At 42.6% G+C, this 22,867-nt stretch overlaps 1 protein-coding gene across 3 annotated transcripts in view; it reads right to left on the reverse strand.

Annotated features, from left to right (window-relative positions):
• Positions 1-8,129: 8,129 nt before the first annotated feature.
• The window catches only part of ERC1 (ELKS/RAB6-interacting/CAST family member 1), a 291,365-nt gene continuing 276,627 nt past the window's right edge, over positions 8,130-22,867 (reverse strand). For all 3 annotated transcript variants that reach the window (XM_051633488.1, XM_051633479.1, XM_051633469.1), the window contains one exon: positions 8,130-15,024. In XM_051633488.1, the coding sequence (XP_051489448.1) occupies positions 14,887-15,024 (138 nt within the window). In that variant the 3' untranslated portion in view covers positions 8,130-14,886. The remainder of the gene's footprint in view (positions 15,025-22,867) is intronic.

The following is a 22,867-nucleotide window of genomic DNA, read 5'->3' on the forward strand; positions in this document are numbered from 1 at the left end:
GGCAGCTGAAGTTAAGCAAAATCACTAAATGCTTCACCACATCCTGGGATTGTAATTATACACACCTGCAAAAAAACAAAAAATGCCCCAACCCCCCCCCAAAAAAAAACCAACCCAAACAAAAAACCCATAAACCTTAGACACTGAGATTCATGCCCCTAAACATATTTGCTAGGGAGGCTTTTTTTTTTTTTCTTGTGGATTTGATTCTTGTTTCTGAGCTTTTACTGTTCACTGAAGCTACATTTTTCTTCTTTTCCCTCCAGAAATGGCAGCTGGAATTCTTTTTTTGTTTTGTTCTTGTAAGCATAGATGGGGACCCTCTTTCCATTGCAGGGCTTCAGGGGCTGTGTTTGGAAGAACCAAACGTTGTGGAAGACTGTTAACAGTGTGCTCAATGCTCTTCAAGATAGGGCTTGTGCATAATCTCTTTTATAGGAGCATGGATGGCATTGTGCACAGAGATCTATGGAAAGTGAACGAGCTTTTGTGTGGTGCAGAGGGCACAGATCTGCATCTCTTGATCTTTAACGAGTATATAAATTAGGCTTCAGGGATGACCACATCATTCATTGTCAGTGAGTAATGGGAAACTTCCCAATCACATGGCAGCTAAACCTCCAGGCATCAGTCGTCCTTTCAGAGCCCTGAACCTCAGCTGGTATGTGCTGACAGAGCTCTGCTGAAGGCAAGGGAGGAGCTGGCCTTTGGCATCATCTTTGGTGGATTTGCTGTCTACCTTCTTACCTTTCCTTGGCCCTTCCTCATTGAGAAGATCTTAGTAGTAATGGCGAGGATGTGCTTTACGAAGACACACAGATATCAGGGGTCCTGTCGTGTTTGGCTCCAAGCTGGGCATGAAGTGATTGCTATGCCACCGAGTCCTCACACAGAGGTTCCCAAATGATCCACGACACCCTCTCTGCACAGTGCCAGGCTGCAACACACCTCGCCGGGACACAGCCCCACAGCCCAAAGGGCTCCATCACGCCTGAACTTGCCGAGATACCATCTGAAGATTGCACACGCAGCGATGAGTGTAAGCAACACTGTTGTGCCGATTAAGGTCTCTTACCAGAAAAACAAAAACAGGGAAAGTTGGCGTCATCTCTTCTAACCCGTCACTGCTCAGCTGTAAGCAAAAGCAGAGGAAAGCTCTGGATCAGCGTTAGGCTGGGTGACTTTGCTGTATGGATCCAAGACTGGTTTCCCAATGAAGTCATGCTCTGGTCTGCCACTTCACACAAAGGAAGCCTCTGGGTCATCCGTGGTGATATTTGTCTGCGGCTCTATAGATAGCTTTGATCTACTCTTTTGACAGATGAGCATAAATAATTGTGTTACTGCTCTTGTTTTCAAGAGTCATCACTTCATTAACAAAGGGATCAAATTAAAGCCTCCAACAGTAAGGGCAGGGAGCAGCCTTTCACTGTCACCTTGAAGTCATTGTACCCAACGTGGGCTACTGGGGGGAGATTGCAAAGGCTGCTGTTGCATTGGGTGCACTCCATCTCCAACATCTGCCATTTGGCAAAGTTCTTGCAGCTCAGTGTGAAGCCAGCAGGCTCTGCCTCTCCCCAGCACACCAGGCTCATGGGCTGGGTGAGTGGCCAAACCCCTCCTTGGGTCCAGGAGGAACTGTGGGCTACAAACAGAGAGTGGGTGTTCAAAGACGTTAATTCCTCTGTCAGCCCTGGGACAGCTGTGGACATGGATTCCAGATGGAAGCTGTGAAATTGCATTACGTTTAGCTGACAAATCCTGGCTCTGTCATTTCCTCGGGGTTCCTCCAGGCTGTCATACCTCTCCTGTCCCGGGTCTAGGGAGGGATCTGTTTTGGATCCAAGGTGTGTTGCTGACAAACTAGCAGGAGAGGAGCCTTCAGAGGGCACTGGCAGGAAGCACAATTCATGCTATGCAATACCACTGCAGTGATAATTTTGAATGCTGGCCTAAGTGCACAAGGGAAAAGAGTTCATCTGTTTATCTTTTACCTGCCCTCAAGAGGGTTTTGCATTTCTCATGTCACTGGGGTGGGAAAAATAGAGACCTTACAGTATTGTATTAGAAATGGCCTCAGAGGAGTTTGCAGAAGCCAAACTTAGTACCTACCACCTCCTCTTGAAGGACCAGCAACACCATGTGCTGTGGGGCAGTGAATCTTGCTTTTGTCACTCCCATCGAATAACTTCGCAGCCCATCCAGAGTACCCAGAAAACTCCTTGTTCTAAAGTTTTGAATTAAAAAAAAAAAAAAAAAGTTTAAAAAAATGGGTGCTGCTTTCTGAGACATGCAGAAATTCGACAGTACTGAAAAACTGGGCACTACTGTCCTAAAGGGTATTTCTAGTTTGTCATCTGAAGAGACAATGCAAGCCATTGAGTTCCTATGGCTTAACAAATTGCTGCAAGTGAGCTGAGCTGTAGTGACTGGCAGCATGCAAGCTCTTCTTAGCCCAACACAAATCCAAGTTGAGTATGTCAGCTGGAACAGTAGCTGCCAGCTACCATTGTCCTCTCCTTCCTTGCTGAGTAGCAGGAAGAACTTGCCAGGACCATATGTCATCCTCAGCGGAGATTCTTGGTTTTCCATACAATCCTCTGCTGCTGGGCCTCCTCTTACGCTGACAATCAAGATAACAGCATGAATTCCCACTTACCCTGGTTCATTTTACATCTTTGGAGCCCTGAGTAAAAATGTGAGTATTCACCAGTTGCTCCAGGAGCAGTAAAGAGAAGATCTTGGGAAGAGAGCCAAGCTCCACACAAATTCATTAATGTCTTTTGTTACTACTTCAGCTGCACTCTGCTAAAAAAAGTGTTAAAAAAAAAAGAGGATATCCTGTACAAGCATAATTCTGCTGGATTTATGCATAAGAGATTGGTCCTCCAAATGAGCTCCTCAGCAGTCAAAATTATACAGAAAAAGCCATTCAGCACTGCTGATTTCCTCCCCCCCCCGGGCATTAGATCAAAGAAGCAATGAAGACACTCATTTCTTGTACTGCAAAAGCAGAACCAAGCAATCTAACTCCCATCTTCTACCAAACATTGGCCTTCAGGAAGGCTGGGTATGCTCTGTACAGCAGCACAAGGAAAGGCAGCCACCAACTGCTGTCTTTTGCCAGAACTTTACCTTGGTCCCCACCCACAGTAACCTAACAGGAGACAAGGCCACATTTCCACAGAGGAGGAGTAAGGGCAGTTTTTATAGTCTCTGGTAAAAATCATGGAGTTTTCTGCTTGGGCTGAAAATGTCTCCAAGAGGGTTAACATTTAATATCAAGCAACAGCTGATAACACTCAAGTTGCAAGCTGCCTGGGCCAGGTAACGTGACAGTTTTATTGTAATTGCATGTTTGATCTTCTCTGTGGTAAGTGATACATGAAGTGCCTTCCCTACAAACAGCTGAACTTCCTTGGCTTCGACGAGTGCCATGGGCCTAGAGAGCTCCCTCGCTGCTCTAGCCCTGGTTGCTGCTGAGCCCTGGCTCCCTCTGAAAACAGCCTTACAGTTACCACTTGGATTGGGAAAATATCCCTGAAGCCAAGATATGCTGCTTTTCAGCAATGAAGGATATCAGCAAAAGTGGCAATAGTTAAAAATAATCTTAATCATTGCACCCTTTGTTTTCTCAAACTTTAAATGACCACCACCACCAAAATACTATTAATGTTAAATTAGTTCATAGAAGCATGAACTGCTGATTGAAGTCACATGGGGACCAAAGAACGAGATGCTGAAATCAAACTTACCTGCTTCTGCACTTCACGCTTAGTCTTTAAATCCCATCTGCATGTATTTCATGTGTCCTCCAAGTCATTAAGTATCTGACATCACATCTTGCAGCTCTTAGCAACTGCAGCCTACAAACACGTGCCCCTTCTGTGATAGGTCAGCCTCTCTAGCTTTCAAGTGAAGTCCCAAATATTCTATACAGGTCTGTGTGGGAGACTTGTGCTGCCAGGAATGACCTGGCTGAGGAAGGCAATGCAAGAACAGAGGAAACATACCTCTACCTCCATTTTAATGTCAAACCAGATCTCCCTCTGAGGCTGTGACTCCCTAGCAAGCCTCAGGCAATCTTTGCTGCATATGGTGTCTGATCATAGTTAATATCCAGCTGTGTGTCTGAAGAAACAGGAGTCACCTTTGCTAGATGAAGATTTCTATTATCAGACCCATTGGAAATGAGTGGGAGCAATTAAAGTTTAAATATGTGCCACATGGGAAAGTACCTGGGGAGCAACAGCACAGGCTGCTGTCATGTTGGTGCTGGGCTGTGTTTGGTGTGGGGTGAAGGTGGAAGCAGGGGTCAGCTCACCAGTAGCATTGAATTGCAGGTGCTTTGCAGCCTCAAGTACTCGTGGCAGGTGTTTCATAGAGGAGGGTCAGATACCTCTGTCAAGAGAGGGGGATGAGCACAGAAACAAATGGAAGGTTTGGGCAAATGCAGGTGTGTGGTTAAAGGGAACTAGACTGTATTTTTACACTTGCAAAACTAAACTGAGCCAAGTACCCAAATAGGTGTGCGATGCACATATCTCTGGAACAAGATTTTTCTTGTAGACCTAAAGAAAGGAACACATATACAGGTAGAAGAGAGGAACCAAAACTTAGCACTGGATATGCATGGTATGTGTGCTGTGATAGACCAAATCCCCTGCACTTGAGGGCTGTGGAATTTGAAGTCTGGGTCTTCCCAAGTGTCAGGATTTGGCTCATTTTAGAGTCACATTAGAGCAGATATGAGCTCGTATCTCTTGAAAAATACGGAAGGACCTGGAGGCAATTCCTTCTTTATAGAAGCAGCCCTCTAGATGCCTAAGCTGTCTCTAATGTGAGGGACAATTTAGAGAATCAAAGTAACTTGCAACAGAGAATTGGTGATCTTGGAAGAAGCATGGATGGCAGCAGTACTAGTTGATGCAATTGCTGACTCAAAGAAACCAATTCATCCTGCACACTTACAGAAGGAAAGGTCTGGCAAAAAAATAGTTACATAAAAACATCACTTAAAATTGCATCATGGTCCTATTAGGTATGAAGTCAAGTAGATTTTCTAATTTCCAAACCTTTGGCACTACAAGCTTAGTATTCTTGAAACAGGGTTTTCAGCATGCAGCTGTATATATTTACATATTATCACACAGAAGGGCACAGACACAGAGATATATACACACTTGCATGTATTCAATACACTGGGTTACAAGATGATATACTGCTCAAAGTTAAAAACAGTTTCTATGTGTTATATAAGAGAATTTAAGAGTGTTCATATACATTCCAAGACTTGTGGCTCCCCAAAATGGTGCACTCTTACAGAAAATGAAGGGTTTACTCAAGATGAACAAAAAAATCCTTCTGGAAGGGTTGTGAGCTACAGCAGCAATCCATCCTTTTTTCCCAATATATAAAGAAACCACATGTTTTGTAACTTGCCTTATCACAAGGTTTGCATCCATAGACATTCCTGGAGCTGAATTCCTGCTGAAGTAAGCGACACCATCACACAAACAGGCTGTAGAACCTGGGCCTAGATATTTAACTTCTTAGTTATTCATCTAGAGCAGGTTTAGTGCTTGCAGTTGTAACCATTGGGAAAAGCTACAGACCACATACTTAAAACCAGCTGGATTTAAAGCCCACACCCAGAGAATCACTTGGTGTAACACCATGGCTACACCCAAGCTGGTCCCAGCTGTTCCACGTACCTTTTCTACTAAATCATCAGAACATTCAGAAACAAAGTCTACCAACACAAGGAGTATGGCTTTGTTTGCTTGATAAGCAAAATAAATAGATAAATAAAAATAAATATTGCAATTAATTTTACTGTATACAGCTACAACATATTTCGTTTTTCAGGGCATATGCCCTTTCTTGAGTATGATGGTTTTTAAAGACAGTAAAAAAAGAATACTTTGGCCTTCTGCCTAAGATTTCTAAGCATCCTGAAACCCAGGGAGAAGAGTGGCTACTTGATATCTCAGAAGTCCCAGTCTAAAGGTCACTAGCCATATACAGATGACCTCATTAGCCCAGACAGTTAGTTTGTAATTGGCATTTTGGCCAATCCTGTTTGGTACAGCTGATGCATCCCTGTTGCATCAATCCACATAAGCAGAAGGCATCTGTGCAGCAGATCCTGTTGGAAACGGGAGATCCTAAATACGTTGCTCTTCCCAGTGGATGGTTGCTGTGGTTTCAGCAGTTTTCCTGACCGGTGTAATTCAGAAAAGCAGGTTTTACAAACTCACCCCTGTTAGAGAACTTGCAGACGGCCTGTGTTTAATCAGCAGCTTGGGAAACACAGGGGGTCCACACACCCCTAGCAACCTATTGTCGCAGTATGTGCAAAGGGTAACTTTTTAAACTTGTGTGTGCTTGATCCCAGGACTGACCATTCACCCTTTCCACTGCTGCCTTGCCTGTTCTGCGTCACAGTAACAGCAGTCAACACCGACAAATTTATTCAGATGCCTTGTTGTGCTTTACTGCACAATGCATAAAAACGTAACCTGATAACACACAAAAGAGATTTGGCATCTTCACTTTGTAGCACGGACAATGTTATTGTTATGGGCCATCCAAACTATGAGTCAGCCTGCGGGGATCCGGCGGTGCAACACTCCAAGCAGCCAGAGCCAGCGTGGGCTGCGGCAGCTCGGCTCCGCTCCCCCTGCAGATGTGCTCCTCTTGCCTTTCACTTGTCCTCCTCTTTTGCAGGGACAAGCTGTTCAGCAATGGCATTTGTATGGCTTCCAGACTGAGAGATACCTCGTTGTGCAGTAACTGGTTAAATTTATGTGGAATGTGGTTTCATTCAGCTGATCCGGACTGTGCTGCACAAGCCAGGCACACCCTGGCCTGATGGGAATCACGAATCCCCTTCTCAGCCAAAGACGCTCAAGCGAACATAAAACAGACTGGGAACCAAAAGGCCAATGGACTCGTCCTTTCAAAGCTCCCGAGACCCTTAATCCTTGTGTATCCTTTTTCCACATGCCTCTTTACGTGCCTGATTGAAGCCCAAGTGATCGAAACCCAATTAGCGTAAGGAGTGGAATGTTCCAGCACTGAGATCAGGATGCCTGTTCCTGTCACACATGAAGTCACTCGTATGGAAACAGCGAGTCAGGATCTTAGGAGCCCCCTAAAATGATAAATCTACTGAAAACAGAATGGTCAAGGCCAGCAAGGAAGCCCAGAGAAAAACTGGCTGCACAGATAGACAAAAGAAGCAAAAAGAGAGAGGCTTTGAGACAGGAATTGGTTAGAAAGTGCTCTGACTTGGGGAGGTCTGCTCTGCCAGTGCTTGTGGATAGCTGCAGAGAATCTGGTGGAGTGTGTTTAACATGGACATTGTTCTACCAGTGGGACCCAGTGTTGCAATGCTATTCTCTTTAGAACAGTTAAAAACACCAGAAAAATGAGATTTTTACAGTGACAGTATTCAGGCACTTTCCCATGTCCTCAAAATGCATCTGGAGACTGGGCGCTGGGTAGAGCCCATTTCCTCCAGCATTGCAGGGGGGCATAGCTTGCCTTACACCATCAAGTGGTGTCTCTCCTCTGCTCCCGTGGGGACAGGACTCAAGTCCAGGTCTCACCAGGAACACGTTCTCTACGACAGTCTCACTGGCCTTTGCACAGCAAGGCTTTCCAGGCACATTACTCTGTAAGACATCATCCTGACACTGACCCAATGCTGGGTGCACATCTGGGATTCAGTCACTCATCAGCAATGTCTAAGTTGCATTTCCTTGGAAAACAGGCATGAGAGAGACAAAGGAAACAGCTGATTGTAAACTCTGTTGCTAGAACTCAATTTACTGGACCTGTGAGGTCCAAGGGTAACCTGGGACACTCCTGTGACTGACAAGACAGTCCCCTGCATTCACCTTGCAGGCAACCCTAGCTATACCCACGAGCACTGCCAGGAACGTGGTGCAACCATGCCCCCCAGTAGGATTGTTCCAGTGGTGTGGGTGGGCAACAAATGGGACCTCAAACCTGGTCTGAGGGAACTGCCACACAGCGTTCCTACCTGCCCTCCAGTCCTGGGCACGCTGGAGGGGGCACAGAGCAAGACACACCGAAACTGACTGGAATGAAGACACAGCACAGAATTTTTAAATAATTTTATAATTTCCTGATGAACTTAGTCTGTGAATAAAAAAAGAAGAAAAAAAAAATGAACAAAGTGTTTATATTATCAAGGCAAAGTTGAATATAACACATTTTCTTTGCAATTTCATTATCCTGTCAGTAACATGACTCCAGCAATAAAACACATACAAGTTGAAGGCAGCGTGTGCACTTGCATCACAGACATCAATGTCTCCCGCTGCTGTTATTTCAAAAAGGAATTCAAGTACTCTAGATCACATCCCCAAAACCTGTCTCCTCCTCTGCTAAAGTGCAACACATCTCTTTCAAAGCAAATGAGGCATTTGAGTCTGTGGAGTGGATGGAGGATCCCACATACTTTCTTTTAACCCCACAAACAGTTTGTGAACCCAGCGTGCGGCTCTCCTCATTTACCGGCTTGGAGGGAAATGGCAAGGTAGTGTTTTAGTGGGCTTGAGCAGCACGGTTAGGCTAGCACAGAAATCACCCCCCTGTTCGTGGTCCCATTTGATTTATCCTCCCTCAGCATTTGAACAGATAAAAGATATCTGCCACTAAAGCCTCCCCAGATAAACTGTAACAAGTGTGTCAGAAAGGGCCCAATGCAGCTGTCCCTGGGCAGGCACCGGGCAGACAGAGACTTGGCAGTGTTCACAGAGAGCTGGGAAGATGGGGTAGATTAAAGGAGCCATGCCTACGTGTAAAATTTAGCATCAAATTTGGCTTTTAAATAACTACATTTTAGAACAAATAAGACTACCTGTGACTGATAGATCAAATTTTTTTTGCCAGTTTCCAAATGAAAAACAATGTTTTGAACTAAAAGCCCCATGAAAGCACTGAAAACCTAAAGTGGAAACATTTATTTAAAACCAAAACTGATTGACTTAATTTTCAAGATCCACTTTAGAAGTGCAAAACAGGGACAAACAGCATACTTTGATATTAAAATACATTCTTTTAGTGAAATTCTTTACCCAGTCTGACAGGTGAAGTGACTTGCGTGGCTCTTTTTGTTCACGTTATGTTCTCATTTAGCCTCACGTTGTTCATTCTAGGCAGTGCAAGTCTTTGATGCAAGCACAGCAGAAGGTGACTGCTAGTCCTCTCCTGGACCATAACCCACAGCACCTGCGTGACCACTACCCAACAAAAAGAAACACAACTTTGATAATGGACCTACACACAACCACCTGCACCAGCTGATCTGCACTTGCACGTGTCCCTGGTATCGACGGGTGTGACTGAGAAGACAAGGAAGGTCTGGACAAAGCATATGGCCCATTTACATCAGTGGTTCTTATCTTAATGGACACCTAGTGTTGATAACTGTTACCAGAAAAGACTGATTTCCAAAAATAGTTTCATTCTGCCCATTTCTGTATTACACACGTACAGTATAAACCTGGGAAAGCAGGAATTTATACAGGGTTTGTAACATTTCCTAAGAGGCCAAGCTGCCTTGGACCTCAAAAGCCTGTGAAAGGCAACTGGTTATAATTATAAGCCCACAAATCCTTTTCCGTACAATCCCAAGAGGAGGAGTCACGGCTTTGTTGCTTCTTTTACTTGAATTCCTTTTGATGAAATTTATTTTTTATATATATTTTAAAACACATCTTTTTCAGTTCTACTACTATCTTTTTTTAATCCGACAACAGACACACATTGTTGGTAACTGCCCCAGCCTTAGGACCACACAGACAATATCGACAAGCAGAAAACAAAACAGGAAAGAACACCCCTGAAAAAGTCAGGAGAGATACTGATGACAGGGTTACAGCACTCACCACACACACTGGAAAAAGTCAGGATTTCTGTGTTTATGCTTTTGACACTAAAAAGTCTTGAAACAGTTTTTCTTTTTTTTTTTTTTCTTTTTTTTTCTTTTTTTTAAAATACTCAGCAGACACAGCCATTTTGTTCAGAAAGATTTGCTGTTGCGTAAGGTTCCTTCCATTTATGTGGGAAAAAAACAATTAAAAACATTATTTTGTTTAAAACCCCCCTGACACTCTTTCTTGCCATGCTGACAAGACAGGCTGGCAGAGCTGGCCTTGCCAAGGGTGATGCCCCCTGCCTGACCCTCCCACCCCACCAGCTTCGCTGGGGCAGTGTTAGTTATCCACAGCCTTCCACATCCTCTCCCATTCCCTCTTTCCGTGCGGGCGTTGAGCTGAGTAGAGGCTTCCTTAAACATCAGACACCTTGACTGTACTATTTCCCTTTTGCATTTCATTGGAGCCATTTGAGGACTACACACACTACTCACACAGTGACGTTTTTGCTTTAAAATGGTATCAGCACGTGACTCTCAATGTCCTTTGCAAAAAGACCCCTGCAGCGGCAACGACTGGTAATTAGTACAGGAGTGGGGACTCAACCCTGTCAACCTTCTACCTGTTGTAGAAGTTTCCCAACAAATTGAGCGTTAGCAGCAGAATGGGTGGGAATTACAGGGCAAATGAAAAGTGGTGCCCCTTTGGTTTGCGAAACATGTATCTATGAGACTTATGACATTAATGCTCCCTTGTGCAAAATACCGAGAGCCCTGAAGTACCAACATGATTGGTTAGAGAAGGGATATTCCAGGCCTGCAACCAGAAACTGCACACACAGTTTTGTACATCACGTCAAACCTTCACCATCCATCCCCTGGACTTGGCAAAAATCAGATACTCTAAAGAGGGTTTGGCATTTTCTAGAGGGAAAGCTGGTTAAAGGCAGTCAAAATGAGAGAGAATACTAGAAGCTCAGAGCTTCGTTTGGGAGCACGCCAAGCAATTCTTCTTCCAATTGCAAACAGTGCTCATGTCCTCACCCTGCAATTCTAGTGTTGTAATGTCCTTTTAGTGTTTTACATGAAGCTGGATTCAGAGGAAAAGATGTACTGGGACTTGTGAACGTAATGAACAAGCATGGCTGGGGTGTCAGCTTTTACCCTGTATGTGGGCTTCAAGCTTGAGTTATTTTTTAGCCCAAACCCAGCTCAAATGACCTATCTAATTTTCTGAAGATAGCTCCTCAAGTCCTTACATCTCTCAGTTTCTCTAGAAATGACAGCTTGAAAGAAAAAAAAACAAAACACTTTAGAGTAATTAAAACTTTCACAGTTCCCGAAGCAAATGGAACACCATTCAACAGGAGAAGGAAAAGCAAGTTTCCCCAGGCTCCCTGGGAAGGGTCCCTGAATTTCCCAGAGCTGCTGCTTTGTAGGACTTGTGTGCTAGGAAACTGCATTTGCCTGGCTGCTGACACCTGGGTATAAGATTTTAGAAGAGCAGCGATGGGTTAGGCAACTGGATGAGCATCACAGTATGTGCATACATACTGCTCATCTGCCATGTGCCTAATATGCAATTTTGTGATGGATTATGATAACAAAATCCCTTTGTTGCCATAAGGCCAATGGTGTGGCACTCCACACAAGCAAAAAGAAAAAGCTTTCACTGGTCACATTCAGCGTTAAATTGTGGCCAGCAGCACCTCCCAAATCACACAGTTCCTCAAGCTATATTCACTATGACAAGATCTCTGTTGACACAGGTTCATAGAGATTACCTGAAATAGTTCAATAGAGATAAGTTGGATCAAGTCTGCTCCTAAATGAGATCTGCTCTCTCCCTGAAAGCCCTTTACTGAGGTCTAAGATCAATGTTTAAGATGGGAAGCCTAGAAGACTTAGAAGATAACAGTGGTTAACGAGAAAAACTGAAAAGGCCCAACAATCCAGACAGGAGAAACAGCAGGTGTGTGGCTGGGAGATAAAAGACCAAATGGCCAGCGTGAAAACTAGCCAGGCTTGACAAATCCTCTCAGGGAAGAGGCTGGGAGATATGTAAACAGTGACATTCACCTGGCTGCCAATCCTGCACACGCTGTCATGACAGCAACGTGCCTTTGGCTGGGGCACTTTTAACTCCAGAAATGCAGCCCCAGTCTGACAGCTGAGTTAAAGATGCAGAAGAACCAGCACTGAAACTTGCAGCTTTCCTGCAATGTGTGGGCAATGCAGAAAAACCGGGGAATTGAAATAACATCCCTAAGTGATCACCTCTTGTTCCCATCCCCTCCCCCTGCCTGCAGCAGAAACGCTATCAAGGAACATCTCAGTAAGAGGTTTACAAGTGGGAGTCATTTGAACCATCGATAAGGGAAATTCCACAGCTTCTCACAGAGGAGGGATTGTTTTACAGCAGGGAACCAGGGCAGCTGGAGATTTGACCATATAAGTTAATGAGATAGTCAGGAGTGGTGGTGGTGGTGTGATGATGTTAGGCTGATGGCTCTGATGCTTTTACAGGCGGCATTAAATTCCTTGAGTGAGTAATTAGGGGTGATGAAGAAAAAGCAAGAGGGAAGATTTCAAAACAACAGCTCCTATCGAAACATGCTGACTCAAATAATGGGACCAAAGGGGTGGTTCTGGGATGAGGCACGACTCAGTGGTATGTACACTCACTGTCTACATGCCTTCCGGTGTTCCCTCCATGCACACATTCAGGTTCCCATGACCCTCCTCATCCATGACAAAAAAAAGATGAGACACAGGCTGCTACTACAGCCAGAACTAAAGTTACTTATCCTGATTTGCAAAGCACTGGCAGTTCAAAACCTGGAAAAGGTGTGAATCACCTCTTATTTGGAGACTTACATATTTCTTCCTAGTGGTCACCATGGTTATGGATACAGTTCCTTCTGCTGAATCATTACAGGAGAATGAATTGGGATGTGATTTATTTTAAATCTGTTAGATTTCAACAGAGTCTACAGGTATTTAAGGTTTCAATTTTGCCTAACTTACAGTGCTTGTTGGAAAAAAAAGACAGGGTACATCTTCCCTTACTCAAACTTTTGCTGATCTCCTTTCTATTTGGAAGCAGTTGGTCACTGCTTAAGATCCAAATAAGGTCTAAAAGACCTGTGAAAGGGAACCGTGCTGTAGATTTGAAAGATGTAAGAAATGCAGTTTTCCTGAAAGGGCTTGGAACATTTTCCTTAGCATAAGTTTAGTGATTAAGCTCAAAATGTACTAAGTCATATGGAATTAAATTGCAGGCTCTGAATGGAAGGCTTACTGAGAGGATTCATAATTAGCTAGTGATTAGAAAACCAAGATTTCTTCCACTGCAGTGTTGATATTTGGTCTCCTTTCCCCTCCCCTTGTTCTCTTAAGCAACATGAGAAAGCTGAAGGGGAACAACTCCTTTAAGGAACATAAGGGGAGATGTTGAAGGGGTCTGTCCTGCAGATGCCCCCAGACACACATAACCATTGGTAGCCAGGAAAAAAAAAAGTGACTCCCCATTAATGCATAGACCAAGAATGAACACCCAAGTCCTACTCATAAAATAGGATTCTGACTTGCTACCACAATGACAAACCAACCTGCTATTTCAGGTCATATTACCTATTAGCAGGAGCTTCAATGAGTGTCAAAGATGGATGGGAACAAGACTAAGGCCTCTCATATACATATAAGAATTGCACTGGTTTAACTAAAGCTGTGATTTTTATATTTATCTTCTCAGCTGGGTGCCAAATCCAGCAAAGATGCTCTTCTTTATAAGAATGGGTTATTGCTCTGAACTCAAACTCATTCCTTGTCAAACTAAGCTAAGCCAAAATAAATTAAATTACAATTACAGTAAGAACTAGGTTACCAATTTACCTAACTTAGCTTTAAAATTATACTTTTAAGCTAAATGATGCAATTTTCTCATTTACAAAATGCCTAAGACTATTCTCATACACTAGGGAGCTAGTGTTCACAAAGCTATGGCCTGAAAAATTGGCAATGGACAAACTATACAAGTTAAAGCTTGGATCTGACCTGTTGACCACATCTGCTCGAAGGGAGAGAGCTCTCTATAAAACAAGAACTTAGGAGACAAAGACCTATGATAAGAAACCTCAGCTAAAAAAAAAACCCAAGAAATCAACGATGAAAACAGTTACCTGAAAAAATGCCCCACTCAGCACTTCTGAGTCAGATCAGCGAACAATAAAAATCCAAGTTAAGCAAACAGAAAGTACCAGTATGCCTACCTTGTTTCCCAGCTGCTAGATGAAGTTGACTAAAAGGAAGAAACAGGGAAACTTTCCTTTCCTCTCTCTGTTATTTAAGAATATATGAAACACTGAGACAGGCAGTAAGACCTGAGTTAGCTGATGCTGGCCAGTCATAAGCCATAATCAGAGCACACTCAGGTTTGGTTTTAGCACTGTGAAATTCAGACTTTCAGCTTTTATGAAAAACGAAACAAAAAAACCCCAACAACAACAACATAACACAAAAAAACCCCAACAAAACAAAGTGAAAGAAGAAAAAGAGAAAGAAAAAAGAAGCAATAAATGAATGAAAGGAAGGCAAGGGCTGCCCTTCTGCAACCTCATGGTGAACGAGAGCTCCTTATATTCAGTGGATCCCCTCTTCTTTGCTCAGTAGACTTGGAAGAGCTCTGGTTAGCTGTATCCAAATGTCACTATCAACAAAGTCAATGGGGAATCAGATTCTAAAGTAGAAAGGCAGTGAGCAGATGAACGAAACATGACTGATTAACCATAGACTGGAAGAACCTAGAGAGCACGTAGTTTCAGAGGGTTTTTTTTGCTTTTGTTTTCTTTGTAAAAGGTGCACCAGAAGTTTATATTCCATGTTCTGTCTTTCACATTCCTATCCACTCTCATTGCTCCTTGGACTGGACTGGGCTTGGCCACGAGGGTGCTCTCAGTGAGGCTAAGTGGCCGAGGTCATGACGACTCCTCAAGTGCATTGACGACTTGCTCCAGGATGTCAGGGCAGTGATCTGCTATCTGCTGTAAGATGGCATTGGCGAACTCCTGCAGCTCCACGCTTTCCTTCTCGCCCTTTTCTAACTCCACATGGAGCTGCAAGAAACACACAGAGGCATGGTCATTCTCAACCATTAAACATGCTTACAGTATAAAGAGATCTGCCCATCAGGCTCAGCTCTAAGCTAAGCCATCAGTTTTAGAAAGGGAGCTAGCAGCAGCACAACATGCTGGGCACTTCCAGGACCGGCATCTTCCCTCAATGACTCCCTCACCAGCACTGGATTGTCTTCCCCCTCTTTATTTCACTTTTTCACTCTGCAGAACCAGGCTTGTGACCTTTGGTCATGTCCACATAGGAAAACTGGCTTAGCTACTCCTAAATAAATTGTCTTACGATCGATAGGATGAAAGCTTCCTCCATAGAATGTCTTTCTGAAAGCAACAATGTTCCAGAAGCAACACAGCCTTTCACTAGTTCATTATTTTAAATAGTTTGATTTTTATTCATAAACAACAGGATGCTTCATAGGACATCACTTCAAAATTACTTCCTATCAATCAGTAGAAATGTTACATAATTATATACAATACACTCAGAATTAACCAGAATTGTGATTTTTCTGTGGAATTTACATTTAAGAGACTGTGTTTCCTACCTCAGTCATAAGATGATTATCCACAATTGTGCTGCAGCATACATGGGTTTTGTTTACTAACTCTGCATTTCCTGTTGGATCATTCGTTACTATAATTGGCTCAGAACAAGATGTGGAACTTCAGACTTTCATCTTGTTCATGCTGTCTACAGTCTATAAACATTTTTTCCAACAAGCAGTGTTACAAACCACGCCACGGTACACGTGGTAATTTTTAGCTCCTAGCCTAATGCCATTGCCAGAATTAGGGGCCTACAGAGTTTTTATGAAGAGTAGGAAACATCTGCCTTCAGTAACCTGTTTATTTGCCCAGCAACTGATAAAGCCCGTGCTGGCTTGTGAACTGTGCAGAATCCCAAGTAAGGCTGTTACCTGCACAAGCATTTCAGGGATCACTGTACTCACACCAGTGTGAGGATCTAACAGGACAAGAACCAGTATCTCTTACTAGACCAGATGATACAGATAGATCGATTGGATAAGCTTTCAAGCAGATACCTTTCATATACTAAATATCCAAGACACTCTTCTGTTATTTCAGTGATATGATTTTCTTCTAATAAAGTATATTCCTGATGAAAATGAGATAAGCATATTTATAGCAGGTACAAACACTTAGAGGCATTCTGAAGTTTACTGCAAGCTTCTACATCCAAAGTTCTTTGTCATTTTGAGCAGGTGTAGCAACTAGCTTACCTACTTCTGAGCCTTCTTCAATTTTTTTTTTCTAGTATTATCTGTCAGTCCTGTAACATGCCTTATTCCTAAGTGATATTTTCATTGAAACTCTAGTGCTTTAACATATGACATGAAAAGAATGTAAAATTGGAATTTTTCATCCCTGAAGGGACAACTGGTCATTAGTATGCACATTTCTGGATCTGTATTTTGTACTTCTGTGACACTTCTTTTTGTAGGTTTTAAAAAGAGAGAACTGTCAGACAGCAGCACAACAGGGGTCATTTTACCACTGTGAGAGCACGATGCAGTGGGAAAGGTTATTTTTCTACAATTAAAATTCTAATCAGATACAATAGTATGTTTCTGTTTAATGATGGTATCGAGCAAAGCACAGGAGATTGTTACTGCAAGACCTACTGCATAAAAACAAACAACCTAAGAAAAGACTACAGAATAAATGTAAACACTTTTTAAGGAAGTTATGGGATAGACTTCTATAGACAAAAGCAAGAGAAAGGAAATTAAAAGGGCAAGCCTGCTATGTGACTCCCTTTACTAGGCAGAGTAGCATATAGTAAATTATTTGGGCTTGGTGTGCTGAATGTTTGTTTAATGTGTTCTTATGTGCTTTGTTCCTACTGGCTGCCGTACTTGCAGAACAGCTATAGGAATCCGAGAGGGGCTCCTGCCAAGAATCACAATGCAAAAGCAACCTGATCCTGCTCTGTGGAGTGACATGAGCTGGGGAAGTGGGGAAAACGAGAGGGAGGGGAGCACTCCAGGCTCTGCAAGGGCTCTTGGGGGAGAAGGGGAGGAGGGGGGGAATTCAGCAGAAGCCCATAATGGCTCAGAAATGGCGTGGTGTGGATAGGTGATTAGCCTGGTTCCAACAGCCTGGCAGAGCGATTAGTCGGAAACTTGCACTGGATGGATAAGCCTAGGAGAGGTCCAGTCAGCAAGTGGGATCGAAAGAGCCAGCACAACCAGCTAGGAGCTGAGCTGGATATTAAAAGCCAGGGGACTGGGTTGCAGGGACTACCTCTGAGTCTCAGGTTGCTCAGCCCCAGCGATTCAGGTGGCCCCAGTTACAGCAGCCTGCAAACCACCTCACCACAGGGAACTTCACGGGACTGGCTTGGATGCTGAACTCTGAGGCAGGGTTGCCTTGGCTTCTTGGGCTAGGGCAAAGCTTCCATCGTCCCATTCCTCAGGTGGGTGGGAGGTTGGGAGAGGTGGCAAGGAACAGGAGAAGAAACCAAGGATGTCATCCTTCTTTTCTTCACTTGGCTCCCGCAAGGGGCCTGGGCCCGCAGGAGAGCCGGGAGAGGGCAGTGTTAGCAGGGAAAGCAGGGCCGGCTCCCTGCGGGTCCTGCACCACCTGCCCTGCCAGCATCCCTCCTCTGGCCGCCTCAGCCAAATCCTCCAGGTGAAGCTCCAGGAAAGGCCAAAGCAATTAAATAATCCAATATAAAAGCATCTCAAAGAGATTAACCTTCAAAACTGAAATGCAGTTAGTGGACAAGTGAGAATACTGCAGGATGTTGTCCTCAGCGGGGCAGTACTGCAAAGTCAGGGATATCTCCATTTCTTGCTGTGCTAGTCAGCATTTATGTATTTATAAGATTCCTTATAAAATCAAGGTAGGCCCAACAAAATAAGCCCATGCCAAAGCTAAAATAAATCCAATGCAATCACACAAAAGTCACCAACTTAACCAGAGGAAGAAAATATTTCCAAGACATACGTTTTTGACCATCAAAAGCCCAAAAGGAGACAGCTCTGAATGCTGAAGGCCAGCAATAATACTTTGCAAATTAGCGCAGACAGAAAGTCTACACAGCTGGCTGGCAGATGTCTGTGATGAAATGTCTTTAAAAAAAGTAGCAATGATAGCCTTGCGTTGAGTTTGCTAGCTTTGGAACATCTAGGTTTAATAATGGGATTTCTACTTAAACAAAGACATCTTAATTGACTATGTGGCTGGTTGCAGCATTTCTGTATCATGTATGTCATCTCCGTTTGCGTAATTCCTTTCAGAAACAGCTGTGAGCAGCACGCGTCACTCCTCATTGAGACAAGCTCCTTAATGGGGAACATCCAGTTCTCCATGGTATAACTTGATTCACCTACACGTTTGGCAGTCCAAATTTTAGGGACGTTTCTCTAAAAGCACTGCTATCAATTCTGCTCCTGGTTTCCTACACTTTACTCTTGTGAATGCAAATGAAAATGGTGCTGTCTTCTCCATGCCATTTTTCTATGAAAATAAAAAGTGTTAACTCACTTTTTTCCTGGTATTTTCATCTGAGCATTTGAGGAGATTTGTGTACTTGCCTCATAGAAATAACCAAAAAAGAGAAGGCAAGGCCAGATATGTTTGCCTAGATGACAACAAGTAAAAATAGCTCAAAAAGAAGAGGGTAGTAGCAAGGACCTTAGAAGTGCTTCATAGTATTTATCTTTGGATAGAAGAACAGAAAGGACCGTCAGCATCTCAGGGGAATGGAAGCTTGCAGATAATCTGCAATAGATTCACATGCTTTTCACCACTGCTGCTTTCCTTCCTCGGTTTAGAGCAAGTCACAATAGGAATACTTTTCCATTTATAGTTACACTCAATCAGTGAAAAAAATCCCAAACGATTCACCATTAATTTAACTGGCATTGTGCTTCTCTGGTCCAAGATAGTAGATAATTTATTTAAAGATTAATTGACATTTAGAGGGAAGATAATAATGGTTTTGTATGCACACTAGGTGAATGGTGGTGCTGCTCTGCAGAGCCTTCCTGGCTCTTGCTTTTCCCATAATGTAAACAAAGCAACATTAAGCTAAGATGCTTTAAAATTTATTTATATGCAGGAGGCTTACTCCCTAAAGTGTTATTTTCCTTTCATTAGTGATTCCACAAAAAACACTGATGAACAAAAGCAAACAAAAATAAAGTAGTATCCCATCCCAGTCTAATAGACAGCAACAGTGAATAAAGAATATAAGGTGCTTGTAGGACAACACAGGAAGAAAGTTAAGTGCAGGACTTCTATAAGGCTACAATACCAGGACCTGGAATTATGTTTATCCAAAGTTTAGGTGTTCCTGGATCAGGCTACGGTTAGTCTGAAAAATACGTTTAAAACCTAAAGTGACAGAAATAAGCATCAGAAAGAAACTAAACTTATTTAATCCTAACCTTTGATTTGTCTGAAAATAGGCTAAACTACACTGTGTCTCTAGGCAACTAGTCAAGACCTTCTGCATCTTCCCAGACCAACCAGTGTAAATATGTATGTTTGAAGAAGTGAGAGCCAATTACATACAAATCTATATTTCTCAACTACAGACCTATAAAAGGGCTAAAAGGATTAGGAGTATGGGAATCCCAGTATGCCAAACTTTAAAAAAAACCCAACAACATAAAAGATACTTTTTTTTAGACCCTTTAATGTTTTTGCTTGATATGGAAATTACGTTTTAATGTTAGCTTTTTCAAAAATTAAAAACACGTGCATTTAAAAATTGAAGTAAGATTTCAAATTAAACATTGCCTTTTTTAAAAAAATCATGTAAACTTAAAAATATATTTTAAATATATTTAAATACACTTGAATATATTTTACAATCAACTTTGAGAAAAACCCTGAAAAAAATTGTTGAGGGGTCTTGCACCATATGCTTGAAATAATTTTGCACATAATAATTCTATCCCGCAATGCTGAGCATCTCTAAGCTTTGTGAATACCAGAAATATGTTTCCTTGCTAATGAATTAATTTTAAAATTATTTAAATGGGAAGAAGTGGCTGTAAGTTTTATCTTGCATTTGACTGGAGAACTTTTCCTGCACTTGTAAGTAGTACATCCATCCTCCAGAAACTGCAGAAATTATTTCACAGTCAGAGGACATTTTCCTGTTTATGTAAATTCTGCTGCATGTTATACACTAAAATTAATGCTGTTACAATGTACAGAAATTTGTTTTTTCTGTGGCTAAGCAGAACAAATCATAGTCATTGCCTGTGCCACAGGGCTATCTGCTAGGGCCAGACCTTGCTGACCCAAGCATGCACCATGCAGAAAACCCCACAGTCCTAATCCCTAACACCTCGCAGTTCTGCATAATAAAGGGACAGTGGAAGAGAGTCAGGCTTCTCTTAGTTTGAGTTGCCATGCATTACCTTAGGTGTCAGTTTCCTCTCCTGAAGCTGGATCGCTAGACAAACTGCCAGAATTACTCTGTGATGCACTCTTCATGCTGGGCTGGTACCTTTTCCCTTTGCTTCTCTTGTGGACGACTTAGGCCTTGGCGTCCCCAGAGGGACTTTGCCCATGTAGTCAAGGCAGCACCTCACAGTCATAAACACAGGGAAAATTCACCTGTCTACAAGGCAAATCTTCACTACCTCTCTTACATATCCTAGCTGACGAGCTTTGGAAAAACATTTTAATTGTTAGAACAGAGGGTTGAGGGGTAGTGATGGTTTTCTACCTGCACAGTGCAAAACAAGAGGAGAAAGGACAAAGCAGGAAGGACTTGATTGAGATGATGAAGTTATGTCCATCCCATTATTACACGATCAGAGCTGGAGGCCTTTCTACTCTTTCCACGATTCCCGTATCTCTTTTAGAGGAAGTTAATTTTTTTTATCATCAAGTCATGGAGAATCCTATTAGCTCTGAAATTTCTGACAGATACTGCAAGAAAGAAATTCCCCTGGAATATTTTGCTTCATGCAATCCAGTGAGCCCAACAAGGCAACAGAGGACAGAGCTGCTCCTGCATGTGGTTCCCTTCCTCCATGCAGGAGAAAATGCCCACAGAGGTGTCCCCAGCAACCCCTGCACCGCCAAGCAAGATCTGTAGCAGTAGTTCATACCAGGAGATGCTGCAAAAAAGCTTTCCCAAACACCACCATGTCTGAGCAAGGCACAGGGTAACAGAACCTGTTACTAATAGCAAAACATATGGAGACGTGAGCTTCCCTTGAAAAAATAAGGTAATGGAAATGATACCACAGTAAATTTTAGACATACACACACACACACATACATGTGAAACACTCGGTGATGTCCTGAAAGTAACGCTTTTCCCTTTATATCTCTTTTCAAGTTAGGCATAGCTAATATGCCTAATTTAATTAAAATTAGTAATTCCATGCACAAATAAAAATGGAGAATGTTATGGCATTACGGATATGGTCAACTTATGGATAATGTTTGTGACTTCAAGCAGTATTTAAGAACTATGACAGTGATCCTCACCCAAAACACTAATGTAATGTAAAAGTTTAAAAGGCTATAAAATGTAGTAATAATTTTAGAGAGCCCCTTTAACCATTACTTTCTCAGCTAAACTCAGGAAATACATTTGCACACAGAGAAGGATATAAATTGTTGCAATTATTACTTCTAATTTCTAACAGAGACCAGAAGTGGGCTGTTTAACTTTAAAATACATTATGCATTCCCATAAGATTACAAATTAAAAATAAATGACATAAATCAGGTGGGGAAGATAACAAGTTAATGGAAGAGCAGTCAGAGAAGAAAGGCAGGGTAGGCTCTGAAGTAACAGAGTAATTTAGAATGACTAAATGCAAAACAGAGTAATTTCTTTACAGAAACTAAATAAGTTGAGCAATTTCTCACAGATGACACAGAAGTAAGAACACAAGTGGAATCTAAACAAATAAGTACACAGGATGTTTATAAAACAGCTATTTGTAACTTAAGAGTAAAGTTTATCCTGCTTACAGTATCGTTTGTGGAACAAATCAAAATGTATGTTTAATACTTTCAAAATTCAGCAACCATGTATGCAATTTTAAAATAGATTTTGAAAGCTACATACAGATGATCTGATGTGCTTTTGTATGAAAAGATTAACATTAGCCTTGCTGAGAGTGAAACATGAATTCTGTGCAACATAAGTTATGCTTCATGGAACCAAGCCATGGCTATTTAGCTGATACAGCAGGTTGTGACTGACACAGTGAAGTGATATTATCACCTTTTTCCTTCCTCTGCTTTGAGCAGCTGAGCAGAAAAGACATTGCTGTCCTCCTGGGAGAAGATCAGTAGGTAGGAATCCCTAGATAGTCAGTGCTTTGGCTGAAGCTGGTACAAGGTGAGGGAAGACAACCTTTTCTCACTACAAAGGCTCTTCTGTGACCATAAAGATTTTTCAAAAGCTCCTCTCCTCTCCTCACAACACTGTGTCAGTAGTGGGCTGAGACAAGCTCCCAAAGCAGGAATCCTCTGAAAGAGCATCTCATGGAAATATACCCACCCAGGTCCTACAGGTCCTCTTCTGTTGGAAGAAATATTTTTTCAGAACAACTGCAGGACCTGTTCTGAAGTACTGAAGTACTGTGCCCAGTTCTAGAGCCTCCAACATAAGAAGGATATGGACCTGCTGGAGCGAGTCCACAGGAGGGCCACAAAGATGATCTGAGGGCTGAAGCACCTCTCCTGTGAAGACAGGCTGAGAGACCTGGGCATGTTCAGCATGGAGAAGAGAAGCCCCGGGGAGACCTTATAGTGACATTCCAGTACCTGAAGGTGCTAGAGGAAAGCTGGGGAGGGGCTTTTTACAAGATGGTAG

The sequence above is a fragment of the Apus apus genome, chromosome 1, assembly GCF_020740795.1.
Source record: "Apus apus isolate bApuApu2 chromosome 1, bApuApu2.pri.cur, whole genome shotgun sequence".
Lineage (NCBI taxonomy): Eukaryota > Metazoa > Chordata > Aves > Apodiformes > Apodidae > Apus > Apus apus.